Here is a 25,159-nt window from a genome sequence, read left to right as displayed (position 1 = left end):
AAAAAAAGTTTGCGATATTATTGTACATGATACAATATTGCAGAGCCCTACTGCTACCATCATACTGCTAAATTTGACAGTATATTTTAATTATTTTAAATGGGTGTTAATAAAAAATCATTCATTCATTCATTATCTGTAACCGCTTATCCAGTTCAGGGTCGCGGTGGGTCCAGAGCCTACCTGGAATCATTGGGCGCAAGGCGGGAATACACCCTGGTGGGGGCGCCAGTCCTTCACAGGGCAACACAGACACACACACACATTCACTCACACACTCACACCTATGGACACTTTTGAGTCTCCAATCCACCTGCCATGTGTTTTTTGGACTGTGGGAGGAAACCGGAGCACCCGGAGGAAACCCACGCGGACACGGGGAGAACACACCAACTCCTCACAAACAGTCACCCGGAGCAGGACTCAAACCCACAACCTCCAGTCCCCTGGAGCTGTGTGATTGCGACACTACCTGCTGCACCACCGTGCCGCCCTGTTATTAACAATAAATATAGATATTTTAAACTACAAAACAAGAATGCTTAAAATGGTTTAAATATGAAATAATAAATACATTTTAAGTATGACTGTAAGAACAGTAATTGGAAGATATATTCAAACAGGAAGGGTTTTTTCACCTGTAAAATTAGTTTGCTCTATTACTAATGAAGCCAGATCATCTCCGCCACTTTAAGAGGTTAAGAATGATACACAGTATGTTAGTATTATGCTGCTGTGTTAGATCTCACTGGCTCAGGCAATTAAAAACATTTTTTTAATAGAGTAAATGAGTCTTGTCTGATGATGGATGAAACAGCAGCAGTATAATTTAGTCTTAGAAGAGAAAACCTGCCTACTGTGTTTTATGTTTACCCTGTGATGTTAATGCTTTGGTTCCTCAGCTGTAAGACTGTTTGCATCTCTTTCATTTGTCTCCTTTTGGTACAGAAAGTTCCAAACCGCTTTTTAAATAAATCCATTTTTAGTCCTCAAAGAGCTCAGCGCTCGCACTCCCCTCATGGTGTGCTTTCATCTTGTAAAGACTTTGTAATGTTGAATGTTTTGTTTCAGGGATGACTTTAGGTTTCATCAGATACTGTGTGGAGCAGGTGGGTAGGAGGTGAATTTTGGCAGGCGTGTGTGAATTTCTTTAGTTACTGACAGTGAATAGACTTGGCAGTGACTTTGAAAAGTCCTGTTTCCTTATTCTCTGTCAACACATTACACCTATATTACAAACCAGTTTCCATTAACAGCACTTCTGTCATGTCTAGAGTTAAGCAGCCAGCTTGTAATAGACCAAGGGTTTGTTAAAGGTTGTTGAAGCAGTGATAAGAGAGGCACTTATTTTCCATTATGGCTACTCGGACACACAGTGCCCTAGATGTGACTTGCTACACCTACATAATTCTGCCAGATTTTCCATGATAAAGCTCACTTAAACTAAAGACCACATGCTGAACTAAACATGGCGTTGAGTGTTAAAGGTGAGAAACAGACTACAGTATCACTTACTTGGATGCCATAAATGGAACTGCTTCTGCAAAGCAATGCAGTAAGTGTTAGACAGTTAATGTTATGTCTGTCTGTAATAACTATGTTATTTTATCAACATAAAGTTTTTGTGCAAGTGAAGCCTAAAACTCAGTCTATAAAACAGCCGAACATGCTTAAACAACACATTTATAATGAAGCGAGTCGACACCACAGTTCATTTTGTCAGTTTTGTGCCTGAAATTGGAGCACCTCCACTCAAACTGGTTAAACTGTGTATACTCTCTTCCCTTAGTTAGCAGGTTAGCAAGCATAAGTAGCAAGCGAAGCTGTGCTGTGAGCCACAGCGCTGTCTGGACAGAGTGATATTAAAGCAGGGATCTGTAGTGGATTTTGTTAATGACAACAGTATAATCCACCCCACACTCAGAGTATTCGAATATTCACTGAATATCCCGGCCGAAGCTCCAAAGCTCTAAAAATGGTATTCGGGACAGACCTATAGTTTAGCTGTTGTCTCTAGTCATTTACAGACTGGTGTTTATGATTTGAGATATTGTTTTTATATGGTATTATTGTGGTCGTAGGGCACATTCAGAATTCTGTTTGCACTTGTTGACTTGTTGAGAACTGAAACTGTAATATTGCATTGTGCTTGTTTACCACATTGAGACATGTAAGTCAAACGTGTAGGTCTACAGAACTGAAAAGTCAGATCTAAGGTGACAAAGACATGTAATTTCTTTTAAAAAAGAAGAGTTCTCATGGTCCAGTAAATCTGTCAGGTGCTCTGAGCACTGTTGCTAGCTGCACTGCAGGTACGTATGTGTGCACGTTGATATGGGCTGTTCATCAAAGAGAATTATTCAGCAGCGCGAGCACTGCATGGTACAAAGGGAAGGTGAAGGACATGCTCACTGCGAGACTGCAGTCAGTGCATAACCTGGTTCTCTCTCATTAGTCTGGGGAGGAGATAAGAACTTAGGTGAGTGAGGAAAGTAGACTGCTCTTGTCCCCACTCAGTTTATGGCTATGGACAATGTGGATTCTCCTCTGTTTTCATTTCTTATTGGTTCTTGTCCATATCGGTATACAAATAAACTTTCTTGTAGAGGCTCTCTATGGTTTAACTTTCTCCAGGCTACGGTAGGTCTGCTGTGCCCTGGCCAGCCTATTAAACAAATTACCCGCACGTCTGCACTGGCTTTGGATTACGCCTGACATGCTCCAACTGAGGTTCAGTGTATATGGAGTAATGAGAGCAAGATGCAGACCTCCATATAGACCTCTCACAGGGGCTCATCTCCTGTAACTGGGGGAATGAAATTAAGCAGATCTGCGTCTCTTTCCTTGTCGTCTATCATGAGGGCGGCATGCAAAGCAGCAAAGAGGAGATAGGAAACTAGTCCTCCCGCTCCAGGGGTTTATGGTGGATGTGTAACATGTCATATGCGCCAGAATTTAATTAGGCATGGATTCAGCGGTGCACATGGCAGGCTGTGAGTAAATAATTTCAGATATCATGAATGCAGATTGCTTTATTAGAAGCGCTATGTTATGAACAAATGCCAAGCCATCTCTGAAATCCTGCTTTATATGCTTGCACTTGTGTTTGAAACTCTGTTTCTCATGTGGTTTGTTACAGACAAAACAGAGATGAGTTTTCTGTCGTTTATATTAAATCCTGCCACTTCAGAATGTTCCCTCTAACTCATAGTGGGATGAAGAATGGATATCGGCTCCTCTGCTTTGCTGGATGCAGACTGACTTTTGCCGATGTTTGACTGCGTCGCCTTGGCCTTAATCATGTTTGCCCCACTTCCATTTTACAAAAGCCTGTTTCCTATGTGCAACATGTGTTCACAAGCCCTGTGTGATTACCTGAGGCTTGCTCTGCTGCTGGAAGAGAGATGGTTTCAGTCTTCCTCTGTGAAGATTCTGTTCTGTTCTCTCTCTTCACAAGGGCCTTGTTTGACTCTATCTTGTGTGTGTGTGTGCATGTGCTTCCGATCTCACACTCGAATCGCAGCACCAAGCATCGTCATCACTGTCTGTTTGGATGGCACCTCCCCTGCGCGAACAGACAGGAATGAGGCAGAACCTGTAGGCGCATGTCCTCTTAAGATGTCTTTTCTTACTGTGACTTTTTAACTTGACTAAAAACCTGTTTTCTCTGTCCCTGGTGGTGTTTACTACGAAAGTAAACATTTCCTGTCTTTTCTTATGTGTAGAAACAAATATGAGTTATTTTCAAAGTATATCTATATTTGGGTCAGTGTTTATTCTGTAGATTATTGTCCTGTAAAATAGGTTTTATATAATAAATGCACAGGGAGCCACGGTGGTGCAGCAGGTAGTGTCGCAGTCACACAGCTCCAGGGGCCTGGAGGTTGTGGGTTCGATTCCCGCTCCTGACTGTCTGTGAGGAGTTGGTGTGTTCTCCCCGTGTCTACGTGGGTTTCCTCCGGGTGATCCGGTTTCCTCCCACAGTCCAAAAACACACGTTGGTAGGTGGATTGGTGACTCAAAAAGTGTCCGTAGGTGTGAGTGAATGTGTGTCTGTGTTGCCCTGTGAAGGACTGGCGCCCCCTCCAGGGTGTATTCCCGCCTTGCGCCCAATGATTCCAGGTAGGCTCTGGACCCACCACGACTCTGAACTGGATAAGGGTTACAGATAATGAATGAATAATAAATGCACAATCTATAACATTATTTTACTAATGTAAGTATTTTATCAATACATAGGTGAATACAACTGCATCAGATTAAAATGATAGGTATTTAGGTCTAAAATGGGTTCAAGCATCTACCATGTATAAAGATCAAACGACAATAAAGTGTTTTGTATGATTTAAAAATAAATAATAAATAACAGGTTATAAAATGAGAAAACTTTAGAAACTGAAGTAATTACAAAACCTTTAAACGTAATTCATGATTTCCTGTCATGATATGTGTGTGACAACAGACATAGAAGCGTGCTTTTAAGAATGAATGAGCACCAATCTGCCTCAAGACCTCAGGTGACCCTAATGGTGGATTAACAAGAACAGTAGCCCTTTTTGAAACCTAAAACACTCATTCAGTTTAGACGCATATTCCAATACCCTTTGAATGTGATATTATTTGATTATATCAACACATTGAACATCTTAAAATACAACATGGTTTTAAACAATGTATATGTTTGAAATTCCTTATTTATATCAGAGTGATGTTTGTGTTATCAGTGTGTGTAATACTGCATGAAAACATGAACATTAAAGTGTAAGTGTTTTTTAGTTTCCCTTGATGCTCATTGCTGAGGGGAAGAGGATGTGTGTATTTCTCCCAGTGGAGTAGCTGGATGAGGCAGACTCAGTGAAACCTCCAAACCTCCAGGCAGTTTCATTCTTTAGCATTCTCACTTCTTCACTGTGTGTGGGTGTGTATGTATGTGGGTGTGTGTGTCTATTTGTTTGTGTGTCAAACGTGTTCAAATGCTTGTAGCTGCTGATAAGGGATTTGGGGTCTTGTGGAATATGGAGGGTTCTGAAAATTCAGGGGTATTCAAAAAGCACCCCCCCGCCCCCCAATCTTCTCCATGGCAACTGTTTGGGCCTATAGGGTCTATTGTTCCCTTTTTTATGCCTTTATTACTGTGAGCCTCTGAGCTGGGGTTGGGAAGGTGATTGTGATTCTGAGGGCTAGAGCTGGAAAGTTTTCTCATTCATCCCTTTCCATCTTGTACTTTTACCTGGAAATTTTTATTTAATTAAATGGGAAGCAAGTGTGAAGTTAAAAAATATTGGTGATATCAGCTATAAAAATTAGTAATGTAATTCCTTGAAATATAAAGTGGTCTCTGCTCTGTGAGATTGTGTGTTTGTGTGTATTAGTGATCGACCGATATATCAGCCGGCCAATTAATTGAGACGATTTTCCCACAATGCACAATGCAAGAGGCCGATATTTACACAATGACACACAGGCAATGCTGTGGGCACCTCTGTCATTCTGGCTGTTGGAGCGCCCATTGTGTCCATTTTGTCATCTTACAGGCAGACATCACTGAGCACAAGTACAGGAGTACGAGCCTCCAACCTGTAGCTGCATGCCGTCTCATCAGAGAAAACGGTATGAATTATTTTCTCTTCTTCAGCTCTCACTATTTGTTACTGGCTGCTCTTTGTAACATACACTCAATAATCTACATCATAAACGAATGAGTTGACAGTTGTAACCTAGAAACCCAGCGTTATTTAGCCTCTTAATTTGCTCATTGGTGGGCGGCACCTATAAAAAAAAATCACTCATTGTTATATCTGTCAGTATATCTCAAGTACTACAGGTCCAAAGTCGACAGTCAATGTACCAAATTAAAGCTTAAAGTCACTGATTTTATATATATGTAGCACAGGTAAAAATATGAGTGAACTTTATTGATTGTTTGCTTCTCAAATGTGACAGAGCACTTTCAGTAAAGCAGAATATTTAACTGTGTCTATGGTTAATTGTCCTTTATATTACAAGTGTGTTACTGTAGATAATCATCAATAACTATATGTCAAATGAGATAAACCTACATACACATATATAAAGATGCATTTAAACAAGCAGCAGTTATCACAAACCTTTAATGTTTGCCTTGTGAAATAAAGGGGCTTTTGGTTTTTTATGCCGTGAAGGTTTGTTTTTATGGCATCTATGAGAATATACACTTGAAAGATTCTTCATGTCTGAATGACACAAAGCATGAAAGTTCCTATCCTGAAAACATCCTGAATTTTAACATGTGAGAGGGGGCTAGAAAATGCTACATTGTACACAGAGTGTGTTCTCAACATGTGACGTGTGCTGAAGCTCTAGCTCTGCAGCTGCAGGTGGATCTATGCATGACTAAGAGCCCATGGATCAGACAGCGTTGGTCTTTGCACAGTTTTGGTGTCTGGCGTAGTGTTGATGGAGGAGAGAGTAAGAGGGTGAACACTCGGAACAAAGTCACTGACACTGCAGTCAGATTCCAGCTGTGGGGCACAATCACTCCTGTGGAAGTTGTGGAAGTGACTTTTATTTTAGAGTTTTTCTCAGTCACTTTGGTGCATTTCTCAAATCAACATTAATACACAAGAGTAAGCACATTTCACAAGACAGTTAATACATACCAGAAAAAGCCCATAAGTTGCTGAAAATCATTACTTGTGCTGAAAATAAATATTTATGCCCGTGCTTATAAGCACTCATCAATTAGGTTAATGAATGAGGAGCTTGGCCTCTGTGGCTAATGATATTTTGGCCAAGCCTTTTTGCCTTTAGCAAGGTTGAAGCCAGTCTCGCATAGTGAGGAGGACCACTTGCTTCGCATTCCCTTTTACATTATATGTAGTATAACTCACAAAGCCAGTTTTTTAAAATAGACTTAGATATTGACTATACATCAAATGTACACATTGAATGTTCTTGTCTAAAATCACAGCAAATGTGTACAAGTCACTCTTACTCAACTGTTCTTCACAATATTTAACTATTTACTGTAAAGTGCAGTAATTGTATGAACAAAGATGTTTTATCTGAATGTACTGATACTGTAGCTCCTGCACACTGTGACCATTCCTTGCACATGGTACAATGTTGTATTTTTTATTTTATTTATAGCTGCTTTGGGGGGGGCGCGGTGGCGCAGCAGGTAGTGTCGCAGTCACACAGCTCCAGGGACCTGGAGGTTGTGGGTTCGAGTCCCGCTCTGGGTGACTGTCTGTGTGGAGTTTGGTGTGTTCTCCCTGTATCTGCATGGGTTTCCTCCGGGTGCTCCAGTTTCCTCCCACGGTCCAAAAACACTTTGGTAGGTGAATTGGTGACTCCAAAGTGTCCGTAGGTGTGAGTGTGTGTGTTGCCCTGTGAAGGACTGGCGCCCCCTCCAGGGTGTATTCCCGCCTTGCGCCCAATGATTCCAGGTAGGCTCTGGACCCACCGCGACCCTGAACTGGAAAAAGCGGTTACAGATAATGAATGAATGAATGAATGAATAGCTGCTTTGTGACTAGACTTGTAAAATGTCCTTAATAAATAAAATAGAATTGAATTGAATTTTCAGTGCCATGTTGATAGGTGAGACGCTGACTGATTGAATGTTTGCAAAGACATTGTGTTTTGTCTTCTATTATGGCATTCTGTATCTTTAATAATCTAATAGCCTTATTAGCTGCTTGACATCAGCTGGTCTAAAGCTTCACACATTCTTCATCAGAGAAACTCATGATTCACCTGAGAGCTAATAATCAGATATTTACCAAAAATGTTTAAGAGAAATGTATAAAATGTTTGACTGGTTGTGATGACTTGTTCAACACTTTGGCATGTAGTAAGTAATGCATTATGATTTAATGTCTAGATATTGATGTGAAAACTAACTGATAATGTGGGAAACAGAGGAAAGTTGTACAAAATGATACAAAAGCTTGGCTAGTTATTCCAAATACACGAGAAATGGCTTTTATTTTGTGCATGTTGTTCTAAGAAATTAATTTCTGATTTGACTGAGTACCTAAATGACTGAGAAAACCTGTACCACACATAACTCACAGTAAAATTTCTAAACTTGCTTTTTAGGTCAAATTGTTGGAATTTTTCTGTGTGATGCCGATTTTATTTTAAGCCTGATTTTAAAACCGCCCCCTCCAGGGTGTTGCATTTTTGCATTTTGAAATATACTAACCAACATGTGATGACAGTTTAAACCTGTACGTGGAGTACACCTATTGGACTTGGTGGGGATTCAAGGTTTATTGACCCACTTCAAAGCCAACTGAAATAGGACAAAATGCCCCGTAAAGACACATGAGAACAATTACAAACACATGGTTGTAGTTTGAGTGTGTTTAATATCCATGTATGATGTTACATCAGTAACTATGATTTCTGAGATTGGTTCAGGATAGGTTTACTGTAGTAAAAGTGATATTTATTTAACACACTGTACTTGTTTGAAATAAACTCAGGAAATGCTTATGTTGTTTTTTAATGCTCCATTAAAATGGACTACATAATACTTATGAGTGAAAGGAAGTTGGGTCTCTTTGAACTGTATGAACTGACCTTTCCACAGCCCCTGGGTTTCCTGCGAGTTGAGAACACCCATATTTATTTAAAGACATATACACACGCATGTTGGAAACTTTGTGCCCTCTTCTTTGGTGCGGGATCATTGAGTTGAGCATTAAATCTATTGTATGCAGCAGATTTTGTCTTTCGGTTTAGCAGTCTTGGCTTTGTCGATTCCTGCTCAGGGACATGTTTGTACTCCAGCTCCATTCGGCAACACAAGGACGAGTCACACATCATCAGAGAAAAGCTCATTTCTGGGAGCACAAAATGAGATTTCAAAACGCAAAAAGGCAGAGGGAAGAAATGTAGGAGTCACAGCAGGGGGCTGCAGATAGTCAACAGTGCACAAGCCTCACAGGAAACGCAGATGATGACTGAAAGGACAAGTGGGTCTCTGAGCAGTTCAATATGAAAGTGAAAAGAGGGAGTGAAAGGGAAGACTGGTGGTTAAGACTTGAATGTCTAAATGAGCTGTTCATATACAGTTCTGTTACAGAATCTAACTGTTCCTTTCTCTTATCTTAAATGTATTCAGTCTTCCTAACTACAGCTAGAGTATGACAGAGGGACCTTAACTCTATCATCTTTAAACAGGTCATTTCTGTTGGGTTTGTATACCACTTTTTAAGTCGTTTTCGACATGTAATATAAACCATCCAAGACTTGCTTTTATAGTTCTCCCTGTGCTGACAACTATTTAAGCATAGGTGATTTTTGTTTTAGTATCCTTCTAGTTGACCCAACCTGGTACTCTTGGGTCAGCGTTAATGTCCTGCCCCCTTGCCCCTGACTGCCCCACACCCAGCATGGAACACGCTGTCTCACCGCTGCTATAGCAATAAAGCAAACAATAGCCAAGAGAAAGCCCAGCAAAGAGAAGGCAAGACTGAGTGAAAGTGACGTGAGTGGGAAAGGGGATCTGTGGCCATCAGCTTCTGTTCTCTAACTTGGTCAGCGAGATGAGCGTGAGAGTGGCCAGACCTCTGATACAGACCAAGGATACCCACGTCACTTGTGCGGTGGAGGAGGTGGGACAAAAGAGCAGTTACTCAATCGGAATGGCATAGCATTCCTCTTGTGTCCTGGGACATCACTGACTGATTGTGAAGGTCACCTCAGGATGATTTTCCATTCAGATGGCACTTTTGCTTTCATATATGGGGCCTAATTCTAGGTTTGAAATTCTTTCACTTGTACTTTACGTAGGCTTTATATAGTAGTTCTGAAATGGATTGTACTGAATTTTCCTCACAACTAACTTTTTTCAAACTCTCGTTTTCAGAAATGGTTAATGTTGGTGCTGACTTGTTTTAGAGTCCACACCATGGCGACCAATGACTGACTGGCATGAATTCTTAGGGCACCATCCACATGTTGAATGGGCAACAACAAACAGCAGCTCCACACCAACTGAGAGTATTTTTCCGTAAAGCTCAAAGAATGCAAGTAAGCTGTGGAGTTATGTCAAAGAGTTTGGGCGGTGTGTCGGAGGCTTAAGATTTCAGAGGTCGTTCCGGGGTCAGAGGCTGATCTAGATTGTCTCTCGCTTAAGGTCCATGTTAACAATAGAGATTTTGTCTTGTGTAACAATAATGAATTCATTAGCTGAGAGGCTAGTCCGAGCCATCACAGAAGTAGAACAAAAAGAAGTGCACTCTAGCCATTCACGTTTATTAATTCTGATGATGAGATATATGTAAACAAGACCCACCAACTAAACAGAGATCAATTAGGATCGTCACTGCGTTTTTGTCTCGAACAATGACAGTAGAATTAATTTATTTTAACGGTCATCTCTCTCAGCAAACTGGTATGTGTTAAATCAATTCCCCTGTTGAAGCTTGATTCTGATCAACCAATCCTCCATTTACAACTGCCATCACTTACTTGTCTTCTGTACAACGATCAGACATAAGATTGTCACTTCCATCTTTTTGCTGATCATTGCCCATTATTAGGCTCTACTTAATATATTAGCACACAGTATTTCTACAGTTACAGACTGTAATTAATTTGTTATTATGCGTATACTGTTAACTCTCTTTTATTGTGTTTTTCAGTGGTCTGGACCCCCACAGCACCACCACAGAGCAGGTGTTACTTGGGAGGTAGACCTCCAGCACTCCATTGACATTTACATTTTTTATTATTATTTATTTATTTATTTACAAGATTTGTCCAATACACTCACACATTATCATTACACACTGCTGGAATTTGGTGACCATTAGAAGTCATCCATACTACAAGTAACTACTAGTCTCAAAAATAAATAGGCTACCTGAGACACCAGCTGATTTTTTACTGTCATTCATCAAAACAGGTAACATTTAGTATGTTTTTTCACTGTCTGGATATGGTGTTATCCGTTATCCATGCATGTTTGTGACAGTATAAAAGCAATGGCAGAACTCAGGCCATAGAAAGAAAAAACTCGTGTTCATCTATAGCCTGTTACTAGTAAGCCTCCCTCCCTCAAGCATGCCTACATCTCCCAGCTATTATCCATAAATCATGTAACACACTTACACAGAGACTTCCCTGTTGTCACACAAACAGAAATGATTAACAGTAATTTTGTGTTGCCAGCAGAAGAGGAGTCTAACCACAAACCCCACAAGGGAATCTCTTAACTGTTCACATGGTCTCAGATTTTAATTAAGGACCGGCAGTAGTGATAGAGGAATGCTTATTAACTAAAAATGAAAGGCAGAAATTTGTTACAGAAGTACTATTAAATGCTGGAGGTTCTGCAGGAACAAAACCTCATCTCAAATTGTAACATTACATGAGAAGGAATTAATTAATGCATTTTTTTTTCAATTAATCTGGGTCCAGTCATCCTGCAATTACACCATATAAAGTGCAGGGAACACTTCTATATTATGTGATAAAATGGAAAACCAAGGAAATGGATTTGATTACTACCTTCTCTGTACATGCAAACACTTAGTATACTTACACATGGAATAGATGCAAATTTCAGGGCCATGTGTTTGCAGCCTGCACTTGTCACATCTTTGTATTCTCTATCCATTTCATGACTGGATTATTGTTTTCTTTTCTTTCTGAAACCTGATGTCTGTTCCAATTCTTATTTTAATACACTCTTCTCCAAAATCTGTGTCGTAATTTGTCACATTATGTTGTCCAAGGCAGCCAGTATGGTGTGTGTGCGTGTTAGGTTAATTAGCTGGTCAGGCAGCAGCAGGAGGTGTGAGACAGGGAGATGCTGGTCGAGACTAGTCATTAGCAAGGACAGTGTGAAAACGCATGTGAGGGGCCTGACCTTACTCCAGTAACATATACACACAGGGCCAAATGGACCTGTCTCTCAACTCGTAATTGTATTCTATTAGTCCAATCCAGGAACATTTTTATAAAGACCAGTTCTGTTGGAGTGCCGGGTGTTTGATGAATGGAGAGGAATGTGATTGTCATCTAATGTGGGAGACATAACGGAATTGGGCAGAGAGGAAAAGAGAATGAAAAGAAATCGGAGGCAGATTTGGGATCCTCCTCCAGTTCTGTTTGACCTGAATGACAGAGATGAGGGAGCTGCCAGTCTTCCTTGTTTCTTTCTTTTCTATTTGTCCTCTCTTGCTTCCCCTCTTTCCTGAGGTTTTGTGTATGGAATAAAGAAAAAGCTCTAGAGAGGCTGTGTGTAAAGTGCTGAGGCTGCTGAAAGGGTCCCCCACTCCTCTCCCCATTTTAAACTCCCACTGAGGCGGCACACTAGGCCAGCTGGGCTTTAGGACAGTTTGGAACATCTCCTCCTCCCCACTTTATTTACTGCCCCTTGGTTTTTTTCCGCTCTCTCTTTTTATTCAATACTAGTACAGGGGCTAGTTGGCTACTTTCATTTGATCAGATTTATCATATAATCAGCTTAAATTTCTACATTTACAGACTGTAGAATTGCTCTGCATTCTTTATTTGCCCCCTTTCACCCTGTTCTTTCATGGTCAGGACCACCACAGAGTTTTATTTATGTGGTGGATGATTCTCAGTGCTGCAGTGACGCTGGAAAAGTGGTGTGTTTCACTGGTACAATTGGGTCAGACACAGTAAGGCTGCAGGATTTGTTAAACACCTCAGTGTCACTGTTGGACTGAGAATACTCCACCAACAAAAATATCCAGCCAACAGCTTCCAGTGTCCACTGATGAAGGACACGACCTGTGCAGCAACAGATGAGCTACTTTCTCTGAGTTTACATCTCCAAAGAGGACTATTGAGGTAAGTGTGTCTAACAGAATGGAAAATTAGTGGACAGTGTTTAAAAACTCGAGCATCACTGCTGTGTCTGATCAACTCATACAAGCACAACAGGCTAACACGCCACCATCACCACCCTATTCATACCTGCTCTTTTGTGATCTTGTTGGGGTCCTGACCATTGAACAACACAATGTAAGGGGGGAGAATAATGTGCAGAGCAGCAGATAAACTACAGTCAGTAATTGTAGAACTACAGAGTGCTCCTGTATTACCAGTGGAGCTGAGAGAATGGCCAGTGAGTTTAGAAACAAGGAGGTGGTCATAGAACGGGGTATATTTATATTGTAGACACTTGCTCCTTCAGTATTTTTCAAGAGTACCATGCTGTACTACACTATTCAGTCTTGAAAGGTTGTGAGGTGATGTTGCATGGTTTGTGCTGGATCAGAAACATCCATCCAGATGATGTTGAATGGAGCACCATCACTCCAGAGAATTCATACCCCTCTAGCCAAGGCCTGGCATTGGGCAGGGTGACTTTTAACATGTCCTTAATCTAAACTAGGACTGAAATGATTATTTGGGAAACTTGAATAATTTGCTTACTAAAAATGTTCAAGGCAAATTCTTTGCCTTGAGGCTTTGTTTAACTCATGTCACCAAAGGCCGACAATGTCTAAAGTGTGGGCACCTTTTACGCTGCCTAAAGCCAACAATGTAGTGTATGCACTGTAAAACGGACCTGTATAATGGGCCAACCATAATAGCACCTCGTCAATGCTGCAGCACCTGAACCGAAAGAAACGGGCGCGCACACACACACACACACACACACACACACACACACACACACAGAGCGAGAGAGAGGTTACATCTCAAACCACACCTTCCCCATACATAAGGTAGTGATTATAAATGCAGCAGATGGACAAATTAATTTGCATACATGAATAACCGCCAATTGCTTGCTCATTTTAAGGGGCCATTCATTTTGTATACCACTATTGATATAGATGTTTAAAAACACAAAATTATGTTTTATCCATTTACTTGATGAAAAAAATCAACAGAATACTTGATTCCAAAAATATTCGATAGTTGCAGCCCTAATCTAAACTACTTATGAATTTTTTGAAGAGGCATTCCATGACAAAACAACTAAGAGCTCCTGTTTTCTTAGCTGGCCTCCCATTAAGATAGAGACAAATCTCTGTTATGCTTTTGGTGCAAGATTACACATCTGTCCCAGCATAATTAAAATGTCTGTCTGAACACTTTTGGACATTTATAATGCATATGAGCATTGGAAAACAGAGTTGGGTTTACAGATATTACAGACGGACATTACTGTTTTTGTGTGCACTTCTGTTAGCTGAAGTAGATATGAACTGCTCATGGGCCTAATGCGTAGATTATCACAATTACTTGGTGGTTTTCCCACAAATGTCCTTGACAGGGATAGACTGCCTATAATGTTTGTTTTCTTTGCACTAAAATAACTATCATTTAATTTAGCCATTGACTAATTAACAAGACCTTCTTGAGTTGAAATGGTGTGGTGGAACTGGGTGAACTGAAACATGCAGGACATGGGGCTACAGGACCAGGAATATGAAACATTGCAGCCTACTGAATGAGTGCAGGCACTTTGTGACATACAGAGCTGGTTTTAAAAGTGCCTGTGTTTGAGACCTCAAAGAGAGAGCAGAGAGCTGGACCCGAGCCTAGTGGATGTTTTATCTGTATTAAATACTTTAGTCCCAGGAGTGAGGGGCAGAATATGGAGCAGTTAAGTGCTGCTGGGCTATGGGAAACACTCTTAGCCCAGGAGACTGTAGCTGCTCAAGGTCAAACTGGTGGCTTCTCTGCTTGCTTGATATAAAACAGTTAGGATTGTGCTTTCTTTAGAGACCTATTTTTTCCAGTATATAGCCTTTCATGTTTATGCAGTCTTGTAGATCATCAGATGTATGTGGGATTCAGAGTGGAAACAACTGCAGTTCTTCATTTTGCAGGAGAAGACAAAGACCTGCAGGACAAGGCAAAGCTCCAGAGATTTTCTACTGGTTCATTCTATTCAAAGTTTCGCACTGTGTGAAGGCCAGGCCCTGTATTAAAATAATGTACGTTTACAACAGAATTATTCTGACATAGACTTGCTAATGGCTGACACTTTATTGAGGTGGTATGGGTATTTATTATTCTCATGTGCCACTTAAATTTTAGAAACCAGTTTTGACTCTCCCCTGTAAATGATGTTTAAAAAATCTTCTCTTGCACGAGTGTGTTTATGTGCGGTTAAGCCTACATTGAGCTTGGTCAGATTGATTACTACTGAGCAGCTTTTCCGGCTTGTGAACCAATTTTCAGCTTTCAAGATTGATGTGTTTCCTTGTGGCAGAACCATTTCTCCTCTTAATGATCCTCATTATTAAGCAGGCGGGCTAAGTGGTGGACATATTAGTTTGGGTGGGGCTCCACTCCCTCCCACTACTTAGTGGTATGAGTGTCGTACATTATACCAATGCTGGCTCAGAGACCAAAAAGTAGTTTTACACTGTTGGCATGGCGCAGAATAAGACAGAAGACAGAACAGAGAAAGACACATTTTTCCCGACTCAGGAAAGAGATGTCTAGACCAGAATCAGATGACATTTTGTTCCAATCCCGAACAGTTCAAGAAAGAAAAAAACCTTGATTTGATTTTGACATGTTTCAATGCTGTTGCTTTGAAAACACGTTACACGTTAAACAAAATGTAGCATAACTATGAGTGACACCTTGCATTAAATAGGCAGTTTTACAGTATCACTTCATTAGATTGATATTTTTCATTCATTGTAACCGCTTATCCAGTTCAGGGTCGCGGTGTGTTACCCAGAATTACTGGGCACAAGGCAGGAACACGCCGGAAAGGGGGCGCAAGTCCTTCACAGGGTGACACACGCACATACACACATTCACTAACACCTATGGACACTCACATTTTTGTTCCCAATCCACCGACCAACATGTGTGTTTTTTTGGGGACTGTGGGAGGAAACCGGAGCACCCGGAGGAAACCCACGAGGACACAGGGAGAACACACCTCACAGACAGTCACCTGGAGAGGGACTTGAACCCACAACCTCCAGGTCCCTGGAGCTGTGTGGCTGCGACACTACCTGCTGCGCCAAGTCGCCCAGATTGATATTTTGCCATCGTTTATCTTTACTTGATAGATATTTTGCTAGTTTTCTCAAATAATAATAATAATAATAATAATAATAATAATAATAATAAATAATAATTTAAAGTGTCTTTAGCAAATAGAAAATCCTGGAAGTGTGCAAGTGAGTTTAAGGTTTCATTTAGCCTTGATATTGTGAGCTTCAGGCAGCAATGTTATAGTATATTTGGGTAACAGCAATTTCCCTAAATGAGGTTGGATTACCTGCTTGAGTAAACACACTACACCACAAACAGTCTTGAGCAAGTCATCAAAAGCTATATTTGCCTTTCTGCAATCTGCAATGAGTATAAGAAGGTGCCGGTAAATGCTTGCTATTACTACTGTAATAAATTAGCCCAAAAAAAATGTTTAATGACCTGCCATGTTAATTCCATCAGTACATCAATACATTTTTCCAAGCTTGAAGTCTGCACATCTTTCACTATCATTTCTGTTAAAGAACTACAGGCCAGTTGTCCTCACTTCCATGGTTTAATAAATGCTTTGATCTTCCAGTCCCCTCTCACACCACTAAACTGTTCTTCTGTCCATTGCACTTTCCTTACAGAGTAAACCAGCCAGTAGAGGCTTCACTTTATCCTCAGACATCTGGATAGTTCAGGCTCCACTGCAGGGATCCTAATCATGGGCTCCAGCTCTTTATTCAGTATTTTGTGTCTCAACAGTTCCACAGCAAACTGTCCCAGGCAAACATAAACCCCTTCATCTGCCTGTGGATTAGTGACTTCCTGATGAACAGATGCCAGAATGGGCACCGCTGACTCTCTCTATTACCTCTAATTCTGCACACAGTCATGTGCTTTAACCTCTCCTCTATTCTTTGTTAATACATGAATGCACAAGCAGCAACCCCTGTTTTATATGGAGGAGATGTACACCGTTACATCACACAGAAAACAGCTTGAAGCTTAGTCCTCAAAATATGTGAATTAATTCCTGCAAAAGCTATTGCCCTCTGGTGCGTATAAATGCAGCTGTTAATGTTAACGGCTAGCACAAGAGTATCAGAAGTTATTCTTACTGTAACACTTACAGAAATTCAATGTCTTCCAAGTAGTTTTCCTAAAAGCACAGTTAAGTATAATGAAGGGCTTGGTAAATTAGAAGCAGTAACCCTTCTGGACTTAACAGCTCTTGACAAAGCATGGTATATTAATGTGGACATTTCTATTCGAAACAGACTAACCCAGATATCTGTTCATTAGAAAAGTGTTGAATGAACCTTGTTTTGCTATCATGATGTGTCACAGTTTTTATTTAACAAGCTTGCTTGCTATGCACAGTGGCATTTGTCCAGTAATAATTCCCAGCATGCCTATTAAGTGGTGTCCAGCCTGTTCTTGTTTAATACTGAAGCATTCCCATTCCCAGTTACAGAGTCATAACATTCAAACTATGTTTTAAATTCCATTCATCATTGACTGGTCAGCTGCAGCTCTTAATCTATGCAACATGCATCAGCTGAGCATTCCCCGACCAAAGCAGTCACTCTCTACTCAGTGAAACATGGTCATTTTCTCTTTCTCTTACTTCTAGAGTTTGTCTCATAGCTAAAATTAATTGTCCTACATTTGTCTACATACATGTAGCCTGGTGCTTCCTTTCACAGTGCTGCTTCTTCTTGCTTTTCTTTTCATTCAGCACGAACCCAGCTGTTCAGAGAAACACTTTCACTACCCTTCTCCTCTCCGCCCCTATCCATTTTAGAATATGAGAGTCCTGGGTGGGCAGTCAGCGTTCTCTATCACAGTCTTCCACACCCTGGGACAGAAGACTGAATGAGATCACTAGCTGACCAAAAGGCTTGTGCCAAATACAGAAGGAGAGAGAGGCGGAGAGACAGAGAGAAAGAGATAGAGATGGCTCTTTCCTAATTGAAGTGTAGTTTAATGGCTGCCTTTAAAGAAAACGAGTGCAGCCTCTGAGCAGTAATATTTGCATTTATGAAATACAATCCAGCCTGGATGGTCTCTGAAGCTTTCCTAAAGGAATCTCTCCAGAGGTAATGGAACCTTTTATCTACTATAATTGTATGTGTGAGAGAGGCTTCTCCTGAGTTATGGGCTCCATTGTGGTACTGGATTTACTATTGGAATTGCCATGTTATTAAATAAATAAAAAGATGGAGGGCAGGGGTGGGCCTAAATGTGTCTTCCCACTCTTCTGCCTCTGATATGAGGCCTTCACATAGAGGCTCTTGTGAATTCAAAGGAGTGTCTATCCAACTCTTTAAACAGTTTCAGACCCAAGCTTTCAGTGTGATACTCATCATTTTCTAATACACACTCACACACAAACACACACTCTGCCTCTCACTCCATCTCTAATGGCTATTTTTATCTTCATGCCTGAGGCCTCTCCCAGCAGGAGTGCAGGGATTTTAAGTGTGTTCCCCTGCAATACCATTAATACTTAATCACTCAATTACTTTTCAATGCATACTCTGTCATGCAACTGTCTTGACTCATAATCCATGCAATACATTTGAGAAAGACAGAACGATTAACCATATTATGTTTCACAAACACCCTCTGTAATGATGTTCATGCCTCTCGCCTGAAAGAGTACAAACATGCATTTTTTAAATAATATATTTTATAGCTTTTATTAAAAGGCGCCTATGAAAATTCATAGTATTAGAAGCTATTTAAAAGTGACTGATATTTCAAACCTAGACATGGTTTAGACTTTCCAGTTTATATACTGGCAGATATTGCATAAAAAATATTAGAATTGATGTCATTGCGTCCCTATTTTCTCTGTGTAAAAGTTCAGTTCTGCATTTAATGATATAAACTGCATTCATTAGGTTGCTCAGCATTCAAGCGTTTACATGACAACTTTTTAAATTACCGGCAATTGAAGCTGTCTACTATTAAGAGTCTGTTGATTCATGCCATTGTTTAAATGCTTCACTATTATAATATTCCTCTGCTCACAGACTGTAGAGAGAGGCAGAAACATAACATGCCTGACTGTCATCTATGACCATAATTTTTCATGGCCTTACTGTAAATAAGCCTGCAAAAATAAACACATAAAGAGGCATAATTGAATAGTGCATGGAACAGCCAAGCAGTTAAAGTAATGATGGATTGGCCAGCTATCAGTGGAAGCGGGCAGATGAAAAAAAATAACATTATCACTATAATAACTGTAACGTGAAATAATCATAGAAATGTTTGGGCCTTGCCCTGCAACTCTGCACTGGGCCTCTGCCCAAACCATTACTTAGCTTCAGACAAAGGATAGACATGATTACATATGCTCTATTTCACTCAGCCATATAGTCAGGTAAACTCCCATTGTGTGTCAGAGGGAGACTAACAGAAGAGTATGCACAGAAACAGACCTGAATGCTATATAATCCTTGATGTTTAGGAAAACTCTGTTGTATTTATATAATGTATTGTCTCTCAGTAATTGTGAAACATGTCCATTTTGTCCTTTAACTCTGAGTTATCAGCATGTCCTTGTTTTTAACAGTTGCCATAAGTTTAAACTTCTGCTTTTAAATATCTCTTTCTGCCGCATCATAGATTACTACCTTCCCTTATCACACCTCCCCAACCTCCTCCAACCCTCTCTCCCCTTTTGTTTTTTATTTGACTACAGAAGGACTCGATGAAAGATGACAGAGGAGGTGATTGTTATAGCCAAGTGGGACTACACCGCTCAGCAGGACCAGGAACTTGACATCCGGAAAAATGAGCGCCTGTGGCTACTGGACGACTCCAAAACCTGGTGGAGAGTCCGCAATGCTTCCAACCGCACAGGCTATGTCCCTTCCAACTATGTAGAGCGCAAAAACAGTCTGAAGAAAGCCTCACTGGTTAAGAACCTAAAGGATACCCTCGGTAAGTCACCCGGCTTTGATACATGTAATGTAAATATGGAGGGTTTTTTCCAAAATGCATTAAACACAACTTTCACAAATTCCCTTCTCTTCATGTTCAAGTTATTATGAGAAGGCACATAAAGAATATTAGATTATATTTAAGTAAATTTTTCTATTTTAAAAATAGCTATTTAATGTATTATTTATATACGATAGTTATTTTTGGAACAAAAACCTCATATCCCCAAGAAGTCTGAGAGTCATATTGGATCATTTTATCTTGCTCTGTTCTGCAAATAATTTTGACAGTGTAAAAGCAGCTGCAAATTTAAACTAAAAAAAAATGTTAAAGGAATATTGTTCTATCAATGATTATTTTTAATACCATATTAATATAAAGCATTCATTTTTATTGTTAATGTTGTTGTTGTGAAATGTCATACCTGCTTAGTTTACACTGAGAGAAGTATATGCTTCTGAATATTTTCATATTTGAAAAGTGGAGCAGCCCCCTAAGCAGTTATTCTGTTTAAGATAAATTTGGACGTTAGTGGCATTGTCCTGCCATCAGGATTTAGTACCTGGCCTCTGTACCCTGTACTCCTGTGACAGGTAAATATCAGTCTCAGTCAGCATGCCCTACTTCATTCTGCCATTTCCAAGAAAAGTATATAGCTACCACTCAATATTCCATCTCTCAGAGTTCAGAGAATCTCAGGGGAACAGATCTTTTTGGAAACTCTTTGGCACAGGTCAAAGCACATGAATATTTCATCATTTAGACATTTGATTTACTCAACTTCAGCATTTCATTTCAGGACTGCCAAAATTGCACAAGAATAAACTACATTCATTACAGAAGTTATAATTATACTTAGAAAATAATCATATTTCAAATTCCTTCCAGTTTACCTGTGTCATGTTTCTAATTCAGCAGTTCTATTTCCCTTTGCAGTATTCCATCTTATATATTTCCTGAAAGTTGAACCCATCACACTTGCTTTTAGCAAATTATGGAATGGGACTGGCTTCAGCATGCACTCCAGAGTTCAAAAACAATCTGAAAGGAAAGAATGTAGAAAAGGTTGAAGGTTGGCATTACAGATCAGGTATATCAGGCCCATAGTGAAAAGTACCTTAGAATTGAATAATACTCACTATAAAGAGCTTATTAAAAATCTCACTAAAGAGTGAGATTGAAATGTAGAAACATATTTCACTAATTTTAATCTTGTACCTGTACCTGACACTGTATTTATTATCATGTTTAGGGCAAATCCTTGTATCCCCCATAATGATAACACCACCTCCCTCATGTCAGACAACGGGGATTACAATGTATTTAGGTTTGTTCAAGATATTTACCAAACTGGAGGGAATTATGGAATAAAAATTTACAGCAGCTAAAGTGTAAAGAATTCATACAACACCAAAACCTAATGATAATAGTTGTGCCAATCTCTGGTGGCACTTATATGGCAAAGTCATTTTTATTCTTGTTCTCTATGTTCATTAATTGCCTTTGTTAATGGGTTGTGAAATACAGAATCCAGAGGTGATTTATAATTATTTGGAACTGGGAGATTAACTATGTGAGACTGGGATTAATGGTGTCTGATTGGGTAAAAGGAAATGAGTTCTTATAATATTCAGTGACATGAGACAGAGAGCTCAGCTGAAGCAGGAGTTTCTGAATCATTCATATCAAAGAAAATTATTGGAATAGTTAATAATTTAATAAATTCATGGACTGGATAAATGGCCTTGCAATCTATAAAATTTTATTTTATTAAAATAAAATGTTAAACAACAGTGATGACAGCTTTAATTGAATTATTTCTGTGCTTTCTCATTTTCCAAACAAATTGGAGATTCATTATTAAAAATTCTTAATAACTTGTCACTTTTTTCTTTTAGCGTGGAAAAGGTACTTGTGGGGGAAAACACCATAAATGTGTTTTCTTATAAACAAGCTCATGAAAGCTATTTGGCTTTGGGTGGCGCTGTGTGTGAATGGTGAATGGAAGAATAGTACCTATGTTTGGCTTAATATTTTGAGAATGTTTTTTGGGAGCTGTAGCCATGATTCACAGGCTTCATTCACTTGGCAAACTCGATCTATTCTGAGTGCTAAAATAATTGTAGACTTGCTTGACTGGGCACTGTGTTTGACTAATGAGCTAATGGAAGTAGAAGTAAGTTTATGTAATGAGTAATGGATTGTAGGGAAGATGTTTGAATGCCTAGTAATTTAAGGTAAACCACTTATAATGTCCTTGATGAGTGACTTTGTATGTTTTTGATGATTAAATAATGGTATCTTCTGATGTGATTGGGTTCAGTGTCCAGTAAAACTCAATGAATCCTTGATGAAAGAAAAGACCTGGGACACCATAAACTATAAAGTATTTGAAATCCACAAAAAGCTTTTTTTTCATAGATTCAGAAGTGTATTGCAGTGACCTACCATAATGAAATCTAAGCTTTTGAAAGTATTGCATTCTAGGTATATTTTCCCCAAGGGGATGTCTGATTAGTGGTTGTCAGGGTGACATCCCTGCTCCTCCCTATTTCCACTTGAGCACAAAGGCCTGTCAATCTTTTAAGATCAGAGGTTCTTTCCCCAAGAACTCCAGGCATGTACACACAAGCACACACGTGCAAGCACACCGTTCTTCTGAATTCATGTTCACATCTGGTTTCTCATTTTAGTAAGCACAAATACTTTAGTTACCAAAACAATATTGACCTAAACTGCTTTTTGGCTCTTGGCTTGTTTATGTAGCATTGCCATAAATTGGTACGTTTTTTTCCCACACAACTCAATGGCTGGTATTTTGTTATTGAGTTTGAGTTTAAAGTTGACAGTGCTTTTTATTCTGTTCCTTCTATTGTTATTTATTTTCAGTTTAATACACTTCACTGTAAGTCTGGGTGAAAAACTATAGCAATATATGTCACATTAAAAGCATCATAGATTACTTTAAGAAAAATGTTTGATAGAGCATTGTTTTCTCACTTAAATGTGTAAAAAGTGCTCCACCAGGAAACTACAAATTGAATATTGTGTTGCACACTGACTCGTTGTGAATGAATGAATGTTTAACTGATGTTTGTCAGTGACCCGTCTAGAGCTTTAAAGGCTCACTCTGTAATACTGACACCAAGCGTTTAATATCGAAACTATAATAGTTTTAAAACAGTGGAGAGAGCTGTCCCCCTCCTCCTCCCCAGAAGTGAAGCTCGAACAGTTGTGAGTTTGAGGAAAACTGAACGAACAAGCAAGGGACGAGTTTAAGAACTTGGGCCATAGCTAAGAAGACTGTGCCATAATCAACATTATTGAATTATTCATAATATTTGTATTCAAGAATTTAGTTCCACCTTAAATATTTACTTTGTTTTGCAGCTTCTTATTGAATACTCATTTCCACCTTAAACAGCTATGCGAAGCTAAAGCTAGCTCTAGGTTTATAAACAAAACTAGTTTTGAAGCATTACTTCCCATTTTATCAATTTAAAACACGTGACCAAGTGTACATCATGTCTCTAAAACATCTACCTACTAGGGAAACGCATATATTTGCTGTGTACTACCAAAATTGATTTCTCCGTTCCACCTTAAATAGGTGAATAACGCGAGACTTTTCAAACAGTTCTTACTCCTTATTTTGTTTACAACACACACGCCACGGAGAAACACGCAGAAATCTGCATCAGTTTCATGAAAACAAACAAACAATGGTATAATTTACACTTTACATTCATATTGTTATTCACCTTCTTCGTATAAAACACACAAAACACCGTCCTAACACCTTTTAAACGCTGCTATGCCTCACGTTCTTTATATAAAACACACAACCAATGGCGTTTACTCCTTTTAATCTATGTATAGGCGTCTGTACTTCTCTAATTTTTCAGAAATGATTTGCTGTTACCTGTTCAGGAGAAAATTAGCCAGCTCTGACTCTGTTCTGTTGCTGCATCTAAACTGCCCCCATTTTTCAAACATAGGGCCAATATTTCCTCTCGTTTTACTTCGTCTCTGGTCATGGACATTTTTAGGAGGGCAATGGGTCTTTTTGGGTTCGGTAAAATATAACATTAACTATGTTCACTTCATTGTTCATGGTCATTTCCTAGCTGCGAGACACTGTTTGTAGACCTGGCCACACGGTGGACTGTAAAATGAGGGCAGGACGACAGGCAAGTTTAACTTAGGCCACGTACAAACAACGTGTCGTTTTCCCCCCTCAACTACACCATTGCGCTTTAGAAAAAGTTTCGAAATGTAAACAAACCAGAGTAAAACAATCATAATAGAGTCCTCTGTAAATGTAGCATTTTTAGTCTCTGGAGGTAAGGCTGCGCACTGATTATAATCATTGTGTTTATTTATTTATATATTTATTGAATATATATGTATTTATTTATAAACCGATCACATTTTCAAATAATTATGTAACCGTTTTCAGTGAGTCAGATTTTCTTTATCAGGGCAGGATAATCATAATGTAAGTTTACATAGGTCTAGTGAAATCTTTCTGAATTTGTGTAATTTGCATATTCTTTATGTGTGTTCTGAAAAATATTTTATTATTTTAAATAATGATATTATAATAAAATAATTAACATTAAAAGCAGTAGATGTATATAATTTTTAGAATGGCTTTCTTTTAAATGTATGATGTTAAATGTTATATTGCGATAATTATTGATTTGATCAATTTAGGGGGGGGGGGGGTCATTGTAATTTTTGTGTCTGTATCGCCCACACCTACTTCACTGTGCTTTTGTACCTTCTAATCTCTTTTTAGTCATTTTAAACAGTCTTGACTCTCTCTGCATGTGTAATGTGTCTGTGGGTTTGCATGAATAATAAAACCCTAGTCCAGTAGAATGGCGGTTTTGTGTACTTGTGTCCTGCTTCTGCCCCTTGTGTAGGTAGGAGGAAGGCAGCACACTAAATGCCTCTTTTAACTGGTCTTTTGAAGTTACTGCTCACACAGAGCTAATGCTCAGCTTCCTCGCCCTGAAAGCTTTACGTAATCCCAAATGCTGTGTTTGTGTGGTAAAGCCAGAAACTGCCTCAAACTGAATTCAGGTTTGGATGTGATTAAAAGGGCCTTTTTTGTACCTACACAGTTAATCAGTCAAAAATTTGGTTTTCTTAATTCTGTTAAACACATGTGGATCTCTGGAAGACTGGAAGATTTTTAGATTAAAAAGTTTGTTGTGAACCTAATTCAATGTTTTAAAAGTGGCTTACATTTAACTACACATTTATG

General features: G+C 39.3%; 1 protein-coding gene and 1 long non-coding RNA gene across 4 annotated transcripts in view; one reads left to right on the top strand and one right to left on the bottom strand.

Annotated features, from left to right (window-relative positions):
- Positions 1 to 25,159, top strand: part of nck2a (NCK adaptor protein 2a) — a 55,923-nt gene that overhangs the window by 22,133 nt on the left and 8,631 nt on the right. The window contains exons 2-3 of one of the 3 annotated variants that reach the window (XM_066641402.1): positions 5,535 to 5,610; positions 19,646 to 19,887. In XM_066641402.1, the coding sequence (XP_066497499.1) occupies positions 19,662 to 19,887 (226 nt within the window). In that variant the 5' untranslated portion in view covers positions 5,535 to 5,610; positions 19,646 to 19,661. Of the gene's footprint in view, positions 1 to 5,534; positions 5,611 to 10,671; positions 10,686 to 19,645; positions 19,888 to 25,159 lie in introns of those variants that run through there. The other 2 variants (XM_066641403.1, XM_066641401.1) reach the window with 2 other exon arrangements.
- On the bottom strand, positions 6,172 to 24,072 carry LOC136664273 (uncharacterized). The gene is made up of 3 exons (XR_010795104.1): positions 23,810 to 24,072; positions 20,781 to 20,928; positions 6,172 to 7,456 (listed from the first exon to the last, which is right to left on the bottom strand). It is a non-coding gene; the product is annotated as an uncharacterized lncRNA (long non-coding RNA).

Source organism: Hoplias malabaricus, chromosome 12 (assembly GCF_029633855.1).
Source record: "Hoplias malabaricus isolate fHopMal1 chromosome 12, fHopMal1.hap1, whole genome shotgun sequence".
Lineage (NCBI taxonomy): Eukaryota > Metazoa > Chordata > Actinopteri > Characiformes > Erythrinidae > Hoplias > Hoplias malabaricus.
The sequence above is the reverse complement of the archived record's forward strand: the minus strand, read 5'-3'. Positions and strand labels throughout refer to the sequence as shown.